Source organism: Canis lupus, chromosome 16 (genome assembly GCF_048164855.1).
Source record: "Canis lupus baileyi chromosome 16, mCanLup2.hap1, whole genome shotgun sequence".
Classification (NCBI taxonomy): domain Eukaryota; kingdom Metazoa; phylum Chordata; class Mammalia; order Carnivora; family Canidae; genus Canis; species Canis lupus.
Window position 1 is genome coordinate 24,908,440 of NC_132853.1, and position 20,492 is coordinate 24,928,931.

The following is a 20,492-nucleotide window of genomic DNA, read 5'->3' on the forward strand; positions in this document are numbered from 1 at the left end:
GAGTGACAATGAAGTTACCCTATACTTTGGCATTTAAAAAGAATTACTTAGTAATTATTAAAAGTAACTATAAACAACTGACAGATTATAACCTGTTTTAAAAAGCAAAAAATGGAAAATACTCATAATACTAATAATTTTTAAATTTTTGAAAAAGATTTAAAAGAGAGAGAGAAGCAGACTCCCCACTGAGCGGGGAGCCCAATGATCATGATCTGAGCTGAAGTCAGAGGCTTAACCAACTGATCCACCCAAGTGCCCTAAGTTTTAAATTTATAATTGTTTTTACTAGACTAGTAATATATTTTGTTATATGAAAAATCATTTAAAATATAGGTAACTAAAAAAAAGGAAAAAAACATATAATTGCATGCTTTCATATAACTGTATTTGAATGTACATATATTTATTTATTTAAAGATTTATTTATTTCAGAAAGAAAGAGAGAGCGCAAGATAGAGCTAGAGCATGAGCAGGGGAGGAAGGAGAAGGGGAGAGAGAATCCCACAGCAGATTCCCTACTGAGCACAGATCCTCTAACTCTGAGACCATGACTCGAGTCAAAATCAAGAGTAGGATGTGTAACTGACAGGCACTCAGGTGCCCCTGAATGTACATGTATTTAAATGAATGTCACCTATATTGTTTGGGAAGATTATTTCTAATACTTTTATTGTATCATCTATATCATCATATGATTTCTCAAATTATACAAAATCACTGTTCATAGTTTTAAATAATCAACGGGCTAAATTAATTTTTAAAATTTTATAGCAAAATCATCAAGAAAGACTGTGATATAAAACAGGTAAAATTTTTCAGACAAGAGTATACATACTGTCCTATATTTTCTCTTTTTTAACCAAATACCAAATATACTACATTGTAACCTTCTGACGAATCAACCTTTACAAAGGTTAAATTATTTTGGAATTGGAACTAATTTTAAAATGTGCAAAAAATCTACATGAGCATGTAGTTTTCATTTTTTTTAAAACAAGGGTATCTGCTTCAAATACATATATAAAATTTACTAAAAAGGAGTATTTAAAAATTTAACAATAAGGAGAGTCATCATAGGAGTCTGATATATAAGTTAAGATAGTCCTACTGTTTCCTTTTCCAAAATAAGATATGTGTTTACTCCATTTATAATATATGAAAGAAGGACACCTGGTAGCTCAGTGGTTGAGTGTCTGCCTTTGTGCTCAGGTCGTGATCCTGGGGTTCTGGGATCAAGTCTTGCATTGGGCTCCCCACAGGGAGCCTGCCTCTCCCTCTGCCTGTGTCTCTGCCTCTCCCTCTGTGTCTCTCATGAATAAATAAATAAAACCTTAAAAAATAATAATATATGAAAGAAAGAGAAACCTCTTGTTCCTACAGAGAAACAGCTTCCTCAAATTCTAAACCTTTTTTTAAGTAATAGATCTGCATATAAAAAATCTCACCTTGGGGACGCCTGGGTGGCTCAGTGGTTGAGTGTCTGCCTTTGGCTCAGGTAGTGATCCCGGAGTTCCGGGATCGTGTCCCATATCGGGCTCCCCTTGAGTATCCTGCTTCTCCCTCTGCCTATGTCTCTGCCTCTCTCTCTGTCTCTCATGAATAAATAAAATCTTAAAAAAAAATCTGACCTTGAAACAAACAAAAAGACAATAGCTTTGGTAGAACTGTGTTCTTATTTTTATACTTTTAGGTACTAGGCATATATGTTCAGTAAGTACTTCTGATTAACCTGGTGCTTACACAATACACTAAATTAAAAACACACACAAATCACACTAACTGCCTCTTGATTTTTTTTACTTTTGAGAACTGTTTATTAATCTCCTTAAAATATATAATTTCTCTGCTGAAGGAGAGATGTGGAAAGATACGTAGAAGATATTTAAAAGAAAAAGAATGATCACATGTCATGGTCACCAGTGAAAACCATGCTTTAGCAGTTTCCCTTTTAAACTTACGTGATCTGTTCATATTTTGGTTATAGACCGCATGTAATTCATGATCGAATATTTGCCAAAGCGAGCTAAGTTATATATATTATATCATTATTACTGGCAGCTGAATTTCTGGTTAGAGAGAAAGGAACAAATTCTATTTTCACTTAAAGAAGTTAAAGGTAATGGCTGTAGTAATTACTCTACTTGCAATTCATAAATCAATATCAACATTTATATTTTACTAAACAAGACTGAATTTATCATCAATCTATAGGCATAACTTTTTCTGGTTCATAAACAGCAGCACACCATACTTCCAACATTCTAATTCCTGGCCTACACTTTGGGCCAACCTAGTGACCTTACCAGAGGCTCCAGCTGCGGAAATAGGTCTTTAAAGCCAGAACTGGATTCTTATTTAAAAAACAACAACAACAACAAAAAAAAAAAAAAAACAAAGCAAAACAAAAAACAGGCAAAATATCCAAGTATTTCAAAACAGTAACATAGCTCTTTAACACTGTTGAAGCAACCTGTTCACAAATGCAATGACCTTCTGAGATCTACTTAAAATGGCTGTAATCCTTACATCATGCACAACCAGATAAGAGGATAATGAAGAAGGGACATGCAGATTTACTAGGGGTTTATGGTCAAAGAATCACTGAAGTGTTTTTTTTATTATTGGAAGAAGGTGCTAGCAATGCCAACTAAAATGTGGCCAAAGAATAACATACATATTTTTAGTTGAAATAATAAACGCTAATAGAGACCATATAAATTTAAGTTAGATATGAAAAGAAAAAATGATCAAAATGAATTCTATGGCCCCTAAAATTAGCCCAAAATATTCCATTAATTACCTCAAACTCCAGATTCTACTAAAAAGAAATCACTGAGCTAATAGGTTTATTCATTATTATGATACATTCAAGGATCTTCCAACAACTCTTTCTTAGTTTATTTAGAGACATATTTACAAGAAAGAATAGGCACAGGGGCACCTGGGTGGCTCAATCAGGTAAGTGTCCAACTCTTGATCTCAGCTCAGGTCTTGATCTCAGGAATGTGAGCTCAAGTCCCATGTGAAGCTCCACGCTATGTGTGGAGCCTACTTAAGAAAAAAAAAAACAAAAAACAAAAAAAAGGAAAGAAAAAAAGAATAGGCATACAGGTTTTCTTCCAAAAATACAGCTAAATTATGTGAAAATATGATCAATATTAAAAACTTATTTTTAAAACACAGTTCATAAAATCGTTCTTCTGCTGCCCATTTCACTGTTGGTAAATATATAACCATTCAATGATCTTGCCTGGGTCAAATGAAATTAATTATTGAAGAGATATGAAAAAATCATTTGTATGTATCCCAAGAGGGAAAAAAAGGGAAATTGGAAAAGTGCATCTGTAAGACTGAGGTAAGTCTGAAGGAGATTGCGCACCACAACCACAACCACCACATGATCAACTCCTTTTATATACAATTACAAGCTGCTCATAAGATGGATAATAAGAGTGTGTGTCAATAAACTGTCTTCATCTCAGTTTTGGCACCTGAGATTAGCCATCTGATCTTGAGAAAGTTTCTTTCACTTCTCATAGCCTTAGTTTCCTCATTTTTAGAATATGGATAAAATGAACCTCAGAGAGGGCACAAGTATTAAACAAGATGATATACACAGAGTATGTATAGTGCCTCCTCTAGTAAGTGCTTAATCTGCACTAGTAATGAACTATCAGGGAAAAAAAAATTAAGGAAACAATCCCATTTAGGAAGGAATGAAGTATCTAGGAATAAATTCAATCAAGCAGAGAGGAAACCTGTACTCTGAACCTTTGTTCTGTTTGCATTCCTTTCCCTTTATTTTTTGTGTATTTATTATAGGTTTTTGGTTTGTGGTCATCATGAGATTCACATATAACACCTCCCTATGTATATAGCAGTCTATTTTAAGTTTGCGGTTGCATAGCTCAAATGCATTCTAAAAATGTTACATTTTTTTCCATCTGCCCCTGCATTTTTTGATGTCATATTTTACTTTTTATTCTGAGTATCCCTTAACTAATTATTGCAGAAATAGTAGACTTTACTACTTTGTCTTTTAATCTTCATACTAGCATTACAAGTGGTCATGCTACCTTTACTATATATTTGCTTTTACTAGTCAGATTTTTTTTTTCATAATTTTCTTACATTTCTAGTCACAGCCTTTTCTTTTCCACCTAAACAAGTCTTTTTAATGTTTCTTATAAGGCTGGTTTGATGGTGATGAACTCCCTTAACTTGATTTTTGGGAAACTCTCTCTCTCCTTTTATTCTGAGTGATAACCTTGCCAGGTCGAGTATTCTTGGTCCTAGTTTTTTTTCCCCTTATAGTACTCAAAATAAATCATGCTACCTCCTTTTGGCCTGCAAAGTTTCTCCTGAAAAGTCAGCTCGTGGTCTCATGGGGGTTCTCTTGTATTTACTCTTACTGGTTTTTTTTTTAATTTTTTTTTTTATTTATTTATGATAGTCACAGAGAGAGAGAGAGAGAGAGAGGCAGAGACACAGGCAGAGGGAGAAGCAGGCTCCATGCACCGGGAGCCCGACGTGGGATTCGATTCCGGGTCTCCAGGATCGCGCCCTGGGCCAAAGGCAGGCGCCAAACCGCTGAGCCACCAGGGATCCCACTCTTACTGGTTTTACATTTCTCTCTGACCTTTAATTTTTGACAGTTTATTTGGGGGGAGGGGCAGAGAGACAAGCAGACTCCCCACTAAGCACAGAGATCAACATGGGGCTCAATCTCACAATGCTGAGATTAAGACCTGAACCAAAATCAAAAGTTGGACACTTAATTGAGCCACCCGGGCTCAATTTAATTTTCGACAATTTAATTATTATGTTTCTTCCTATGGATCGCTTTGGGTTTATCTCATTTGGAATTCTCTGCGATTCCTGGACTTGAATGTTTCCTTCCCCAGATTTAGAGTAGTTTTCAGCTATTATTTCTCAAAAAATGTTTTCTGCCCCTTTCTCTCTTCTCCTTTTGAGACCCCTATAATGCAAATATTATGCCTGATGTTGTCCCAGAGGTCCCTTAAACTATCCTGATTTTTAATAATTTTTTTCCTTTTTGTTATTTAGCTTGGGTAATTTCTACCATTCTGTCTTCCAGATTACTGATCTATTTTTCTGCACCATTAATCTGCTACTGATTCCCACTAGTATATTTTTCATTTCATTTTATTTTATTATTTTATTTTTTTAAAAGATTTTATTTATTCATTCATGAGAGACAGAGAGAGAGAGGCAGAGGCACAGGCAGAGGGAGGAGAATCAGGCTCAAGGCAGGGAGCCTGATGCAGGAAACGATCCTGGGATCTCCAGGATCACGCCCTGGGCCAAAGGCAGGTGCTAAACGGCTGAGCCACCCAGGGATCCCTATTTTTCATTTTAGTTACTATATTCTTCACCTCTGATTGTTTTTTTTAATATTTTCTTTGTTGATGTTTTCAATGTTGTTTATCCAATTTCCTCCTGAGTGTGGTGAGCATCTTTTAGGACCATTACTTTTAAGTCTTTATCAGGTAGCTTGCTTATCCGTTTCATTAGTTCTTTTTCTGGGGTTTTATCTTTTTGTCATGTGGAACATATTCCTGTTTCTCCTCATTCTACCTGACTGTATTTCTATGCATTCGGTAGATCAACCACATCTCCTGTCTTGAAGGAGTGGCCTTATGTAGAATATGTCCTGTGGGGCCCAAAAGCATAGTCCCTCCTGGTCACCAAAATTAGGAGCTCCAAGGGTATCCTCTGTGTGGGTTGTATGTGCCTTCCTATTGTGACTGGGCTCTGACTGCTCCAAGTGAGGCTGTCCCTAGCACACCTGACTGAAATGACCAGATGCAGCTGCTACAGGCACACTGGTGAGTTGGGCTGACCCTTAGGGCAGAAGCCAGTTTGGGGGTTGCTGGTCCAGGCTATAGCCACATGCTGGGCACAGCATGGTGGGAGCTACTTTGGAGGTCCCTGGTCTTGGTGGAGGTCCCCCAATGGGTGCTATGTGGTGGAAGCCATTTGAAGAAGGGTACTAGACCCAGCTGAGGTCATCTACCAGACACACATGGTAGAGCAGAAGCTGCTGTGGAGAGTCATCTGCTTGGGGCAGTCAGTTTAAGGGTGCAGGAATGTTGAGGCAGGGTTGAGTGGTGCTAGCAAAGTAGATGGAGAATGTCAGAAAAGGCACCTACCAGCACCAGACCAGCTAGGTAGGAGAGTAAGAAAAATGGCGCCCACCCGTGTTGCTGTTCCAGGAGAAAGTTCCTACAAATCTCTGCCCCTTCAGCACTTGCACTAAAACTGGTGAATAAACCTCCTTCACATATGGCCCAGGGACTTTTCAAACTCCTGCCTCTGTGTTCTTGGAGTGAATGCATTTGTGCACAGGCTACTTTTAAGAGTAGAGTTTTGGGTTTCTTATGGCTCAGCGGCTCTTCTGGAGTTAAAGCTCTGCTGCCAGGCTTTTTGGGAGCTCATCTTTCCAGTGCAGGCCCCCAGAGTGGAATGTTCAGTGAAAGGCTTGAAATTCCTCGCTCTCCAGAAAGGACTTCCGCATTTGTGAAATCCCTCCTGCTTAAGGGTTACCATACTGGGATGTTGTTCCTGATTACACCACATCTCTGTGCCCCTTCCTACCTATATCAATGTGGCCTTTTCTTTATATCTTTAGCTGTGAAATAGCTGTTCTGCTACTCCTTAGGTCATTCTGAGAAAGAGTATTCTATATGTAGTTGTAGCTTTGGTGTGTCTGGAGAGGAGGTAAGCCCAGAATCTTTCCAGTTTGCCATCTTACCCTCTTTGGACCTAATCTCAGGTATTTAAAATAGCAAATTATGACAGAAAAATATAATAAACCTTGTAAAAAATTTTTTTTGTTAAGATCGATCTACTCAAACATTAAAAACTTAATTCTGGGCTAAAGTTCCAATTCGATTTCTTGAATAAAAAAACAAAAGTAAGGTAACAGTAATTTGGAATTTGCAGTCCTGAAAAATGCACCTGCTACAATAAAATCTAAAATCTTGTATAAATCAAATCAGTTAATTATTCTAGCTCTATACTGAATACAAATAGCTCCCCAGTTTCCTTTATGATTTACATAAAAGAGAACAGCACTTGATTAAATATGGCAGTGTGTTCAACTATGACTTCAAATTTTATAATTGCATGTGAAAAAGTAATTAAAAGCATCTATACTCTAATATAAATGTTATTTAAAAGTGAAAAATTAAAAAAAAATAAAAATAAAAGTGAAAAATTATAATTTCTTTTTGTTTTCTAGATACCTTGGCTCATTACACAAATTTAAATGGAGTCACTGACACTTTAAAATAAATATTTTCTGTCTACTTATAAATTAGTTAATAACAATCTTTATCTTTTTTATCACAAGTTTCCACATTCAGGACACATTATTTGAAAAGTTTAACGTGGGCAGCCCCAGTGGCTCCGAGGTTTAGCACTGCCTTTGGCCCAGGGTGTGATCCTGGAGACCCTGGGATCGAGTCCCATGTCGGGCTCCCTGCATGGAGTCTGCTTCACCTCCTGCCTCTGTGTGTGTGTGTGTGTGTCTAATAAGTAAATAAAATAAAATCTTTTAAAAAGGAAAAAAGAAAAAAAAAAAAAGAAAAGTTTAACGTACTAAATATTCTTTGAGTGCAAGAGTCTGCAAAGAATTCAATTGTGAACTGCTTAGCCAGAAACTGGGAATTTACATATAATATGACAAATCATAGCCATCAGAATGTAAACCTACCCATGTCAGAATTTCTAAATGAAATTTAGCAGTAATTCTGACTTTGTGATAATGTCTTCATACTAAACCCCATGAAGAAAGTAGCTATTTACTGAAGCCCATGGCAACTCAGTTGTCTGTTCTACAGGTTCTTTGTTTCTATAAATTGTAAAATAAAACAAACTAAAAAGAAAAAGACTTCCTTCCCACAGATGTGGACAAGTTAATTTTTATACCAATCTACCGCCCTCTATTCAAAATTACTTGCTTCTAAAACAATTACTCCCTGGAGATAATGGGGTGAAGCTCACTGACATTTGCAAGCCAAGTGTTCACTGATACAATAGGATACAAATTCATTGTAAAGCACCAATTCCAGAACAGGTGCCAAGTGAGTCCTTTAGAACAGGTATTATTTTATGGACGTCTAAAGGGTAGAACTATAGGCTACTCCAAATATGTCACTTTGGCCTAAGGATTATATTTAGTTGAAGGTAATTGAGAAGTAGATAAAAGAAAAGCTCTCTGCAAACTACCCATCCCTTCCTCATTTGCTTAAGTTGTAAAAGTGTCTACCTTGATCCTCTATCAAGGACGAAAGTAATCACCAGATTGCTGTAGATCTTTAATACAGAGATTGCACTAGATAAATGAGTCTACATAACAAACCTTACTAACCAGCCCAATCTATTAGTTTCTCCAAACATCTGCCTTGCCATAATTTGCCACTTCTAGAAGCTCAAAGTCCTTTTCCTTTGTCTTGTCCTTTCTCTACAAAATTACTATTCTTTGCTAAGATGCTATATAAACTCAAGTTCTAACCATCTGTTTTGTAACTCATCAATGAATACTCCTATGCATAAGCAATGTTAATAAACTTATGTTTTTCACTTGTTATCCTGCCTTTTTTCAGTCTAATTTAAAGGGTCCCAGCCAATGAATCCAAGATGGGTAAAGGAAAAAAAGTTTTCCTCCCTACATGCCTTAAAACACACCTGTAAGATAAATTGTATCATTATTCCTGTTTTCCAAAGGAAGAAAAAGAAGTTTATAGAGATGAAATAAATTTCCCACAGTCACATGAGTAGTAAGTGGTAGGGTCAGTGTCTGACTCAGAATCTGAAGAACTCTTAAACATCCTATCAGTATTTCTCAAAATGTAGTTCAGTTCACAGTCCACCTACATCAGTAACATGCACTTTTAATACACTCTCCAAATAATTCTAATGCTCAATAAAGACTAGTAACTACCAATATTTCACAGTAGCCTTGTATTTGATTAGTTTTTTATTTTGGAGTATCCTCTTTACAAGACACAAGGATATGACAAAATTCAACTAAATTCAACTACGATGCCAGCAATTCAAAAGGCTATAAATAACTGAGAAAATTTAAAGTATAGCATTTCTTCAGGCTCTTGCCATTAACTACTGACTTACTTCCATGGCCACCAGGGAAATCAATGGGTACACTATAGAGGTAGATGAAATAATTAGTTCAATAGATAATTCCCTCCTATTTATAGTAAATTGGTCCTCTATGTGCCTTAACACTAATTCATTTTCTGTATTTCACATCATTTATCTAACCAAGAGTTTTATTTGTTTTTTAATTAAGATTTATTTATTTATTTATTTATTTATTTATTTGAGAAAAGAGAGCAAAGCAAGACAGCATGAGTGGGGGTGGGGTTTAGAGGGAGGGGACAGGGCAGAGAGAGAGCGAGAAGCAGGCTCCTTGCTGAGCAGGGAGCCCGACAAGAGGCAGAGTTCAATTCCAGGACCATGGGATCATGACTTGAGCCCAAGGCAGACGCTTAACCGACTGAGCCACCCAGGCGCCCTGAGACTGTCGAACCTTATTCAAACATGATGTTGGCCCTTCTTCATATAGGTTTAGTGCTATAATCCTAAAACAACGTGTACCTTCTGCTTACTCCTGGGGAAATCAAATGTTTAATTTAGTACTTAGTGTTGGGGCCAGGCGGGAAGGGAAACTCCTCAAGATGGCGGATACGCCAAAATGGCTGAGGTTCCTGTCACCACCTCCACTTGGGACAACAGCTTGAGCAGACCCTTACACCTCTCCTTTGGACTTCCCCAACCGAACCCAATGCCCTTCAAACCCCAGAGGAGGAAGTCACCTTTGACTGGTTGGATTGCAATCCTTCCTTTGCATAGTGAGGGTCACTCTGACTGGTTGGATTGCAATCCTTCCTCTGCATATGAGCCAACCAATAGGAAACCGTTCTGCCTTACAACGTTATGTAAACCCCCTACCACCTTGTCTTGGCACGACTTCCTCGACTCACTCTCTTTCCCCCGTGAGTCGTGGAACCTCGCCCGAGGGTGCCTGCAATAAAATCTGTTCTTGGACCCTCGCTTGCCTTGGCGGTCTCATTTCCATCTAGTTACTAAAAAACTTAATACTTAGAAAGTAGACTTTTAGTGGCTGAAAATTTTTCAATATTATCCAGTCCAATAATATGTATTTAGTCCATTGTACTAAGAACTCAAAGATAAACTGGAAAAGAGCCTTGTCCTTCAGGTACTTGTAACTTCTGGGGGGAAATCAAAGTCATTCCCTTTTTTTTTTCAAAGCCATTTCCAAATGCCTCTAAGGTAGGCAAAAAGCATCTTAATTGCTTTAATTGAAATGTAAAATGTACAGGAATGCAAATGGAAATTAATTAATTCAAACTAAAGAAAAATGGAGAAATCATGATAAAAAGAGAGCATATGAATTGGGCTTTGGTGACAAAGAAGTATTTCAATTGTCAAGGGCTGAAAGATGAAACGCAATCTTAAATGAAGGAATATTAGAAGTGAAATATAGGGTAGCTATAAATGTTCATGGGGTATAGTCATGGAATACTGACTGGTCCTCTGTAGTTGAAACAGAGAACATATGCAATGAGAAATGAATACAGAAAATTAAGACTAGGAAACTAAGAGACTTCAGAGCCATGCTAAGTTTAAACTTTGTTCTATAAAAAATGAAGACTCCTCAAAGATTTTAGAGCAGGGAAAAGAAGAGTATATATGCATATATATATATATGATTAATTAAACAAAAACAAACACAACAAATTTGTCTTTCATTCTTCCCTAGCATTAACATATAATCAGATAAATAAGGACAAGTATTACAATGACGGCAGTAGTAAAGAAAGATGCAAAAAATATGGCTGAGTTAAGAGAGATAGGATCTAATGTGAAGCCTGACAAGGAAAAGCCAAAATTAATATCAAATTGGATAACTGGAATTTCAAATACTATTAACCATAACAGAAGAGACAGGAGGAAGAATATGTTGTTTGCTTTCTGAACCGTTAGATAGGTTGAAAGCAAGGAAACATGCGTTTGATTTTACATAAGAGATTAAGATGTTAGAATATATAATTTTAAAAAGGAACAACAGAAGCACCTGGGTGGTTCAGTCAGTTAAGTGACTCTTGATCTCTGCTCGGTCTTAATATTAGGGTCAAGTTTGAGCTCTGCATTGTTTAAAAAAAAAAAAATAGAAAGAAAAAAGAAAAAAGAATAGGCCCCAAATGGAGTCACTTGTGCTGAGCCCCATGTCAGCAAACGAAGATTTAATATGTAATCTAATTGTAATTTCAGCCTCTCCCAGAAATGTGACCTTTAACCAGTCAATCTGGAATTATCTGATCAGTACTAGTAGTCTGCCTGATAGACAATCACCGCCCCCCTAGTGCCTTCCCCAAAGGAGGGTGACCTTGCCTGAAACAATCTAACAATCTACTCTTAGTTAGAAACTCCCCTTTAGGAATGTCTGGGTGGCTCAGTGTTTGAGCATCTGCCTTGGGCTCAGGGCGTGATCCCAGAGTCCCGGGACAGAGTCCCATATTGGGCTCCTTGCATGGAGCCTGCTTCTCCTGTCTCTGTCTCTCTCTGTGTCTCTCATGAATAAGTAAATAAAATCTTAAAGAAGGAAGGAAGGAAGGAAGGAAGGAAGGAAGGAAGGAAGGAAGGAAGGGAAAGAAAAGAAAAGAAAAGAAAAGAAAAGAAAAGAAAAGAAAAAAAAAGAAAAGAAAAAAAAGAAAAGAAAAGAAAGAAAGAAAGAGAGAGAAACTCCCCTTTACTCCTATTCCTGCTCCCTTCTGTCTATAAAAACCTTCCATTTTGTAGAACTCCTCAGAGTTCGTTTCTATTTGCTAAATGGGATACTGCCCAGTTCATGATTTGAACAAAGCCATTTGTTTTGTTTTTTTTTTTTTGAACAAAGCCATTTGATCTTCAAATTTACTCAGCTGAATTTTGCTTTTCACTAATATCCAGGAGGTGTTTATTAAAATGAATATACAATTTGAGATACTGCAAGACCATAAAACTTCGTCAAGAAATGACCTGCAGAGATATGAAGGATAGGCAAAGCAATGGAAATGGCTGTAATGAAACAAAGTATGCACATCATCTAAGAGTAAAACAGAGATAAAGGTGAACCCATGAGAAATAACTTACACTTAAAAGGTAGAAAAAAGAGAGCAGTAAAGAAAACTGAAATAATAAAAAACTAGGAAAATACAATGTTTCAAAACCCAGAGAAGAGAATTTCACAAAAACTGAATGGTCAACAGTGCTAAAAAGCCCCAGAGAGATATGAGTAGATAAAATGACCCTAAGAAGAAACCACTCAGTTTACTGTTATTTTTTAAGATTTTATTTATGTGTGTGTGTGTGTGTGTGTGTGAGAGAGAGAGAGAGAGAGAGAGAGCACACACATGTGCACAAACGAGCAGAGGAGAAGTAGAGGAAGACGCAGACTCCCCAAGGAACAGGGAACCCAGTGCAGGACCTTAATCCCAGGACCCAGGATCATCTTAATCCCAGGATCCAGGATCATCTGCGGAAGGCAAATGCTTAACTTAATCACTCAGGTGCCTGAAACCACTCAGTTTAGAGTGGTTAGTCACTGGTCATTATTACAGGTGAAACAATGCATCTATATTAATATTTGCTTTAAATAATTCAAGATATTTTTTAACAAGGCAAAGGCCCTGTAACTTTCAAATACTATTAAAAATTCAAAAATCTTCCCAAGTGATAAAAAGCTAAATACAAAAAAATCACTTTCAAATAAAAATGGAACCATATAATGGGATAACATTTTTAACATTTTCACATTATTCTGACTGATTGAATTTAAGTAAGTCTGCAATTTAAGTGCTTTCCAAAATAAGCAATAAGTAGCATTTGGATTTGCAAAGTATGTCAGATGTAATTTAACTTTAAGCAACTGACAAAGACTTTCTCCTTGACCACACTTCAGTCCTGCTTTGAGCCCTCTTTTCGATGAAGCCTCCAACTTGGATCCCATTTGGTCTTTGGCCTGCTCAAATCCAGTCTTAGAAAAGAATCCTGCCAAGTTGTCCCCTCTCCCCTTGAAATCTGATCCATTTCCTCATACCCCACCTTTGATGAATAAGTTCTTGGCTTGCATTTAGCAAGAATCTCCCTACCCTTGACACCTCCTTTTAGCAATTTTCCTTCCACTGACCACCTTGCCTTGCTCCCTGACTACAACTCCCCATTTGTTCTTGTTATAGAGTTATGACCAACTTCTCTCTCCTATTGCAATACACTACAGCAGAAGTCTGAAATTTAAGTTTTCCTTAACATTTTAACAAGTGTCAGAATAATTTTCCTTTAATATAAGTCATTAAAAGTAGTCACATTCTTAGCCAATATTAACAGAAAAATAATTTACCATACAATCACAACTGAAAGCAAAATTTCAGCAAAATATCCGTAAGCTGACAATTTAAATACTAATTTAAGTTAGAGCTTACATTCTCTAATTTTTTATGCAAAACAGTTTTTTTAAAGAGGTTTCTTATAAAAAATAAAGACCACTGAATAGTAGTAGAATCAAGTTCATTGCCTACTCATGCCAGAATTTATCTGAACTTCTGGTAACAATGGAATGAAAATGGGCAGAAAAGTAGCTGCTGTGTAATTTGGGGCCAGTCATAAGTTCCATAAAGCAACAGATACAAATAGTACTCGACATCCAAGGTACTCTATTGTCAACAAATATTTATTTATAAGGCTTGGGACAGAGGGAGAAAAAGGAAAGATAATATAGATTCTATGATTTAAAGAGAGATGATATGTACACTGGGGTGGAGTCTGCTTGGCATTCTCTCTCTCCTTCCCCCTCTGCCCCTTCTCCACCACCACACTGGCACATTCTTTCTCTTAAAAAAAGGGGGGGGAAATGACATATACAAATAAATAGAATGCTATAAATAATTATAATAAAAGGTAGAAAGTGGTAAGTTCATCCAAGAAGAATACAAAAAATGTGTTATGAGAGTTCAGAGGAACAAGAGATGATTTCTCACAGGAAGGCAAGAAAAGGATTCATAGAAACAAAGGGGCATGTGATTTAAGTCTTCAAGGATGATTAGGATTTATAGGGAGAAGGAAAGGGAGAGGCATTCCAGTATTAAGAAGCAGCATTAGAAAAAGCCCAGTGCAGGTACTTTTCTGTACTCACAGGAAAGTATGATAGAAATTAACACTTAAGATCTATACAGTGGTAGCTTCAATATCATCCCTCAAAAATTCATGATCACCTGGATCCTCAAAATATGACCTTACTTGGAAACAGGTTCTTTGTAGATATAATGAATTCAGCATCCTAAATTTAGGTTGGGCCCTAAATCCAGTAACTGGTGTCCTTATCAGAAAAAGAGAGGACACAGATTCAGAGAAGGCCACAGAAAAATGGAGGCAGAGTGGAGTTATACTGATACAAGTAAAGCCTGGAGTAACCAGAAACTGAGAGAGGCAAGGAAGGATTTCTTCCCTCGGGCCTTCAGAAGTAATGTGTTAACACCTTGAGCTCAGCTTCCACCTTGAGTTACTTCCAATAACTGAAACAAATTTCTGTTATTTCAGTTTATGAATTGTGCTAATTAATTAGTTAAAAGCAACTTTAAGAAACTAATACCACTTGGTTAAGGACAATTAACAGAGGGCTATTGTGAAATAGTATGAAATTGGTTTCTGTCCCCGGTTTCTGCTAATATTAAGTCTTTGACTAAACTTTCTTAAAACTTCCTGAGTGATAAGGGTTTCTGACAAAGAAGTCCTAAATCCCTTGTAATTTCCTGGGTGATAGCAGTCTTTTGTTCTAATGCTTGAGGTGACTCTTGGTGGGCTTCTGGATGGGGGCTGGTCACCAGAAAGACTAAGCCATAAGTAGAAACTTGGAACTTTCAGCCCTACTCCCTGTTTACTGGAGACTGGAAATTGAGTTAATAATTGATCATACATACATGATGAGGCCTCCATAAAAATCCCAAAAGTATGGGCTTTGGAGAGCTTCTAGATTGATGAACACATACAATGCTAGAAGGGCTGGTGCATCTCAGCTCCTGTCCTTGGGACCCTTCCAGACTTGCCCTAGGTATTTCTTCATCTGGCTGTTCATCTGTGTTGTTTTTTTTTTTTTTTAACATATCCTCTATTAAATATTAAGTCAGTAAATATAAACTGTTTCCCTAAGTTTTATGAGGTCTTTACCAAATTATCAAACCCAAGGAGGGGGATTATCTAATAGAGCTGGTTGATCAGAAGCACTGGTGACAACTAGGATTTGTGATTGGCCTCTGATGTGGACAGCAGATGGATAGTCTTTTTGGACTGAGCCCTAAACCTGTGGGGTCTATGCTAACCCCCAGGTAGATAGTGTGCCAGAACTGAACTGAATTGTAGAACACTAGTTGGTGTCTACAGAACATTGAGGAATTGCTTTGGGTGGATAAACTTCACACATTTGAAGTACAAAAGTATTCAGTGAGTAGAGGAGAAAATAAAAGTTTTCCTTTTTAGCTATGTATCAAAAGCTCCAGAAATTTATTTTATTACATTTTGGAAGAAAAATATCACTGACAATAAATTTATCCTTAATAGGCATATTCTCATATTACCAGGCAATTATATTAAAAAGTGAATAGAAAACAATGAAATGCCATTACTTACAATGTGTGACTCCAGCTAGAGTTTGGTAGAAAGTGGGAGTATCACTATCATCAGTGAGGGTGACATAAACACCTCCAGATAGTAGCCAACGAGAGAAGGTAAAAGCATCTTTGTTTAGAAGAAGCCAATTTCTAAACTTTTCATAGTTTACCTTTTCACCCTAAAATTAAAAGAAAAAAAAAACCATACATTTAGTCAAATTTTAAGGTATCTTACTTAAAACTAGCACAAACTGAACTTTGTGATTCATTTACCTTTCTTCTATCTACAAAGAATGGATTATTTTTCTTTTTTAAGATTTTATTTATTTATTTTCATGAGAAACACATAGTGGCAGAGACAGGCAGAGGGAGAAGTAGGCTCCCCATAGGAAGTCTGACGTGGGACTCGACCCTGGGACTCCAGGATCACACCCTGAGCCAAAGGCAAATGGGATGGATTATCTAAGTAACACTAGAGGCTGTATACTTGGAAATCAAACTGTGTTAAAAAATAATTGTATTTCAGAACTTCTATTTGCATAAAATCTATACGCTAATTGTAAATTATTTCATCAATTCATTAGAGCAATGGAATGCTACTAATAAGCCACATTTTATTAAGGTATATCTTTTTTTATTTTGGGTATATCTTGAAATTAGTGAACTGCATTTTTTTCTATATTTAAGAAGGACAATTCTTTATGTGCCTTCTCCCTCTTCTTTAGCATCTTAATCTGTCATAATTATCACATTTTGATTAAAAATGTATAGTATTAAAATGCTCTTAAATTTCACTGGCAAATTAAAAGCAACTGTCCAGGGGCCCTCTTTCAGAAAGCATCACTGAAAACATATTCAAAGGCAACTAGAACACAAAAACAAGTCAATTTCTGTCTTTTTTTTTTTTTTTGCTTTCTTGTCAAGTATTTTGTCTTCTAAATCTCTGGATTAAAAAAAAGTATCTGCTCTGAGAAAGAACATCACAGAGCTGTGCAAGTCAATTTCTTTGTCTGGAAGACAAGAGGACTGAGGGTGAATGAGAGCCAGATGTTTCTATGAGAAAAAGAGAGAAGCAACCAGAGAAGCAACCCACATGGAAATACAATGAACAATGACATTCAGAAGCCTATTAGATGTAATCCTGATAGAAATATTAAAGGAGGGATCCCTGGGTGGCGCAGCGGTTTGGCGCCTGCCTTTGGCCCAGGGCGCGATCCTGGAGACCCGGGATCGAATTCCATATCGGGCTCCCGGTGCATGGAGCCTGCTTCTCCCTCTGCCTGTGTCTCTGCCTCTCTCTCTCTCTCTGTCTATCATGAATAAATAAACAAAATCTTTAAAAAATAAAAATAAAAAAAAAGAAATATTAAAGGATACAAATAACTCATAACCTAAAAGAGATATATGGTAGAAATAATTTCTACATTGTTTGGCAGCGTCCTACTTAAGTACAGCAATATACTTAGCCACTAGTAGTTTCAGAACATTGAGCAGTGCAATCCAGAACATCAAGATCACATTGACAGTCTTGTTTTTCTGAATGGAAGAATATGGCATTCAGAGTTGCTGCAGGGACATGTAAGGACATTCCCAATTTGTTTAGAGATTAGGGATCATAGCCATATTCTTTCTCTGTTTCCTACATTTAGTCTAGCAAGAGGATTAGCAGTATATAGCCCACAAGCTCACATACATTTTTATACATCTTAACATCTCTGACATTGGGATGAGTTGGATTTTTTTTTAAGATTTTATTTATTATTCATGAAAGACACAGAGAGAGGCAGAAATACAGGCAGAGGGAGAAGCAGACTCTCTGTGGGGAGCCTGATGTGGGACTCAATCCCAGGACCCCGGGATCACAGCCTGAGCCAAAGGCAGACGCTCAACCAGTGAGCCACCCAGGCATCCGGGGATGAGTTATAAAATCAATAGTGTCTTTCAATTATAACTGGCAGGCTTTTTTTCTATCTTTATAATACATACAGGTTTATCTTATAATTGATGGGATCTTAGATACAGTAAAACACATGTAGCATCAATGGTTTCAGTGAAACTAATATGATGTTATAAATGTACCCTCATGTACTAAGAAAAAAGCTGCCAATTAAGACAGGCACTTCTACCACCTTCACATGTAGTTAATATTGAGTATTTACAATTCCCTAAGCACTGTTCTAAACATTTTTTAAAAGACTGTTTTTTGAGTAATCTCTATACCCAATGTGGGGCTCAAACTCACAATTCTGAGATCAAGAGTCATAAGCTCCCCTGACTGGGCCAGTTAGGCACCCCTAAACATTTTTATATTAATTTAATCTTCAAAGTAACGTTCCATAGGAGATACTATTATCATCCTTATTTTACACAAGAGAAAACTGAGGCATTTAAAAAGTTAAATAATCTATGGGTCCTTGGGTGGTTCAGTCAGTTAAGTGTCTGCCTTCGGCTCAGGTCATGGTCCCAGGGTTCTGGGACTGAGCCCCATGTCGGGCTCCCTGCTCAGCAAGGAGTCATCTCCTCCCTCTGCCCCTCCTCATTTGTGCTCTACCTCTCTCTCTTTAATAAATAAATATGAATTTCTACCTTAAAAACTGACTACTAAAGAAAATATTCAGTAAGGAAAGAATAATACAACTCCTACATGAATTCCTTTATAACTTCATCAAGGCTAATAAAAGCACAAGATAGAAAAAACTGAAATCCATTCCATGTCACTTAAGTCTAGGTGTTAGGTCCACATCTTTTAGCAAATGTGCTTCTCTTTATAGTTTTTGGGGGCAGGGGGTTTGGATTGCAAAAACAAACAAAACACATAAAGCACTGTTATGGAAGATCTAAAGAAGTGTATTCTAAGTAGACTCACACTGAAACGTAATTTTAAAAGGGTTTGGACACAGACACATCACTCAAATTACAGCCAGTAAATTTATCAAATAGTTGAATCAGATAAAAATTAGCCCATTTGTAGTGTTGATTTTTTACCAACCATAAGCATCTAGTAATTTAAGTAGCCTCTTCATGAGAGACTCCTAACTCTGGGAAACAAACAAAGGGTTGTAGAGGGGAGGTGGGTGGAAGGGATTGGGTAACTGGGTGACTGGGTGAAGGGCACTAAGGAGGGCACTTGATGGGATGAGCAAGTGTTACACTATACACTGGGTGTTATACTATACGTTGGCAAACTGAATGTAAATTAAAAAAAAAAAAAATAGCCTCTTCATGAGTATTCCAAAACCAGGGTCTCTCATTTCTTTGATCTTTCCTCTTCCAAAGATCTGTCCTTCACACAACATTTAACCGCAGCCTTACTAATAGTCTTATAATCTTTTTATTATAATAACTGTTCCCTTTCCATTAAATGCAATTTTAAACATTCCACTTTTCCCCTCACAATTTCCTCTTATGAGCAAACTTCTTTTAGTACCCTAACTCCTGTGATTTTTAAATTTATTTTATTTTTAAAAATTTTTTATTTTTTTAAAATTTGTTTTTATTGAAGTTCGATTTGCCAACATATAGTATAACACCCATTGCTCATCCCCATCAAGTGCCCTCCTAATTGCCTGTCACCCAATTACCCCAAACCCCTGCCCACCTCCCCTTTTGCAACCCTTTGTTTGCTTCCCAGAGTTAGGAGTCCCTCACGGTTTGTCTCCCTCTCTAATTTTTCCCACTCAGTTCTCCCATGATTTTTTTTTTTTAACTCCACAGGACTAACACCAATGACCTTCCTCCACATTACAAAATCTAATAATCACTTCTCAGTGATCAAAGGCCAACTCACTTGATCTTTCAGTTTATTTGATATAAGCATTCCTTTCTCTTAAAACATTTTCATCACTTGGCTTCCAGGACACCAATCTCTTTTGGTTCTCCTCTCAGACTATTCCTTAGGCTCCTGCTTTGATTCTTCTTCATCTCATTAATCTCTAAATGTCGGAGTACAGGACTCAGTCTTCCAATCTGTTTTCTATCTAAATTCACTCCAAGATGACCTCATCCTCAACTGTAAGTCAACAAATTCTATCCCATGAACTTTAAGTTATATATCAAAAAGCATAGTTGACATTTCCACTTTAACGTCTAAAGTGATTCTCAAATTTATGTCCTAAATCTCCCTTGATATCAAAACCCCAAACTTCTGCCTCCAGTAGTCCTAGCCATTATAATTAATGGATACTCCATTCACTTTCTAAATTAAGCCAAACACTTTAGTCATCCTCTTCTCTCTCTGCCACAGCCCATAATCAATACAAGAAAAATTCCTGTCAATTCTCTCTTCAAAATAAATGCAGAATCTGAAAACTTCTCATCACCTCTATATCATGATCTACCTGCTATATGATCTACATGATGATCACCTCACACCTGGATTATTCACAGACATCTCAGTTGGACTGTTTAACCTACCCTCTACATGAGCCAAATTGATCACATTAAAAAACAAAACAAAACAAAAAAAACACCTCATGTTGGGGTGCCTGGGCCTGGGTGGCTCAGTTGGTTACCTGTCTGACTCTTGGTTTCAGCTCAGATCATGAGGTCTGAGACTGCAGTCATGGGATTGAGCCCAACGGGCTCCATACTCCGAAGTCTGCTTGAGATTTTCATTAATTCTTTTTTTTTTTTTTTTTGCTTGAGATTTTCTCCCTCTCCCACTGTCCTTCCACTTTGCACTCTCTCTCAAATCAATCTTAAAAACAAAACACAACACAACAAAACAAAAAACTCCACATGTATTCATTCCTCTGCCCAACACCCTCCAATGGGTTCTAC

At 37.0% G+C, this 20,492-nt stretch overlaps 1 protein-coding gene across 3 annotated transcripts in view; it reads right to left on the reverse strand.

Annotated features, from left to right (window-relative positions):
• Positions 1–20,492, reverse strand: part of USP32 (ubiquitin specific peptidase 32) — a 217,489-nt gene that overhangs the window by 81,812 nt on the left and 115,185 nt on the right. For all 3 annotated transcript variants that reach the window (XM_072779658.1, XM_072779657.1, XM_072779659.1), the window contains exon 5: positions 15,733–15,892. In XM_072779658.1, coding sequence (XP_072635759.1) covers positions 15,733–15,892 — 160 coding nt within the window. The remainder of the gene's footprint in view (positions 1–15,732; positions 15,893–20,492) is intronic.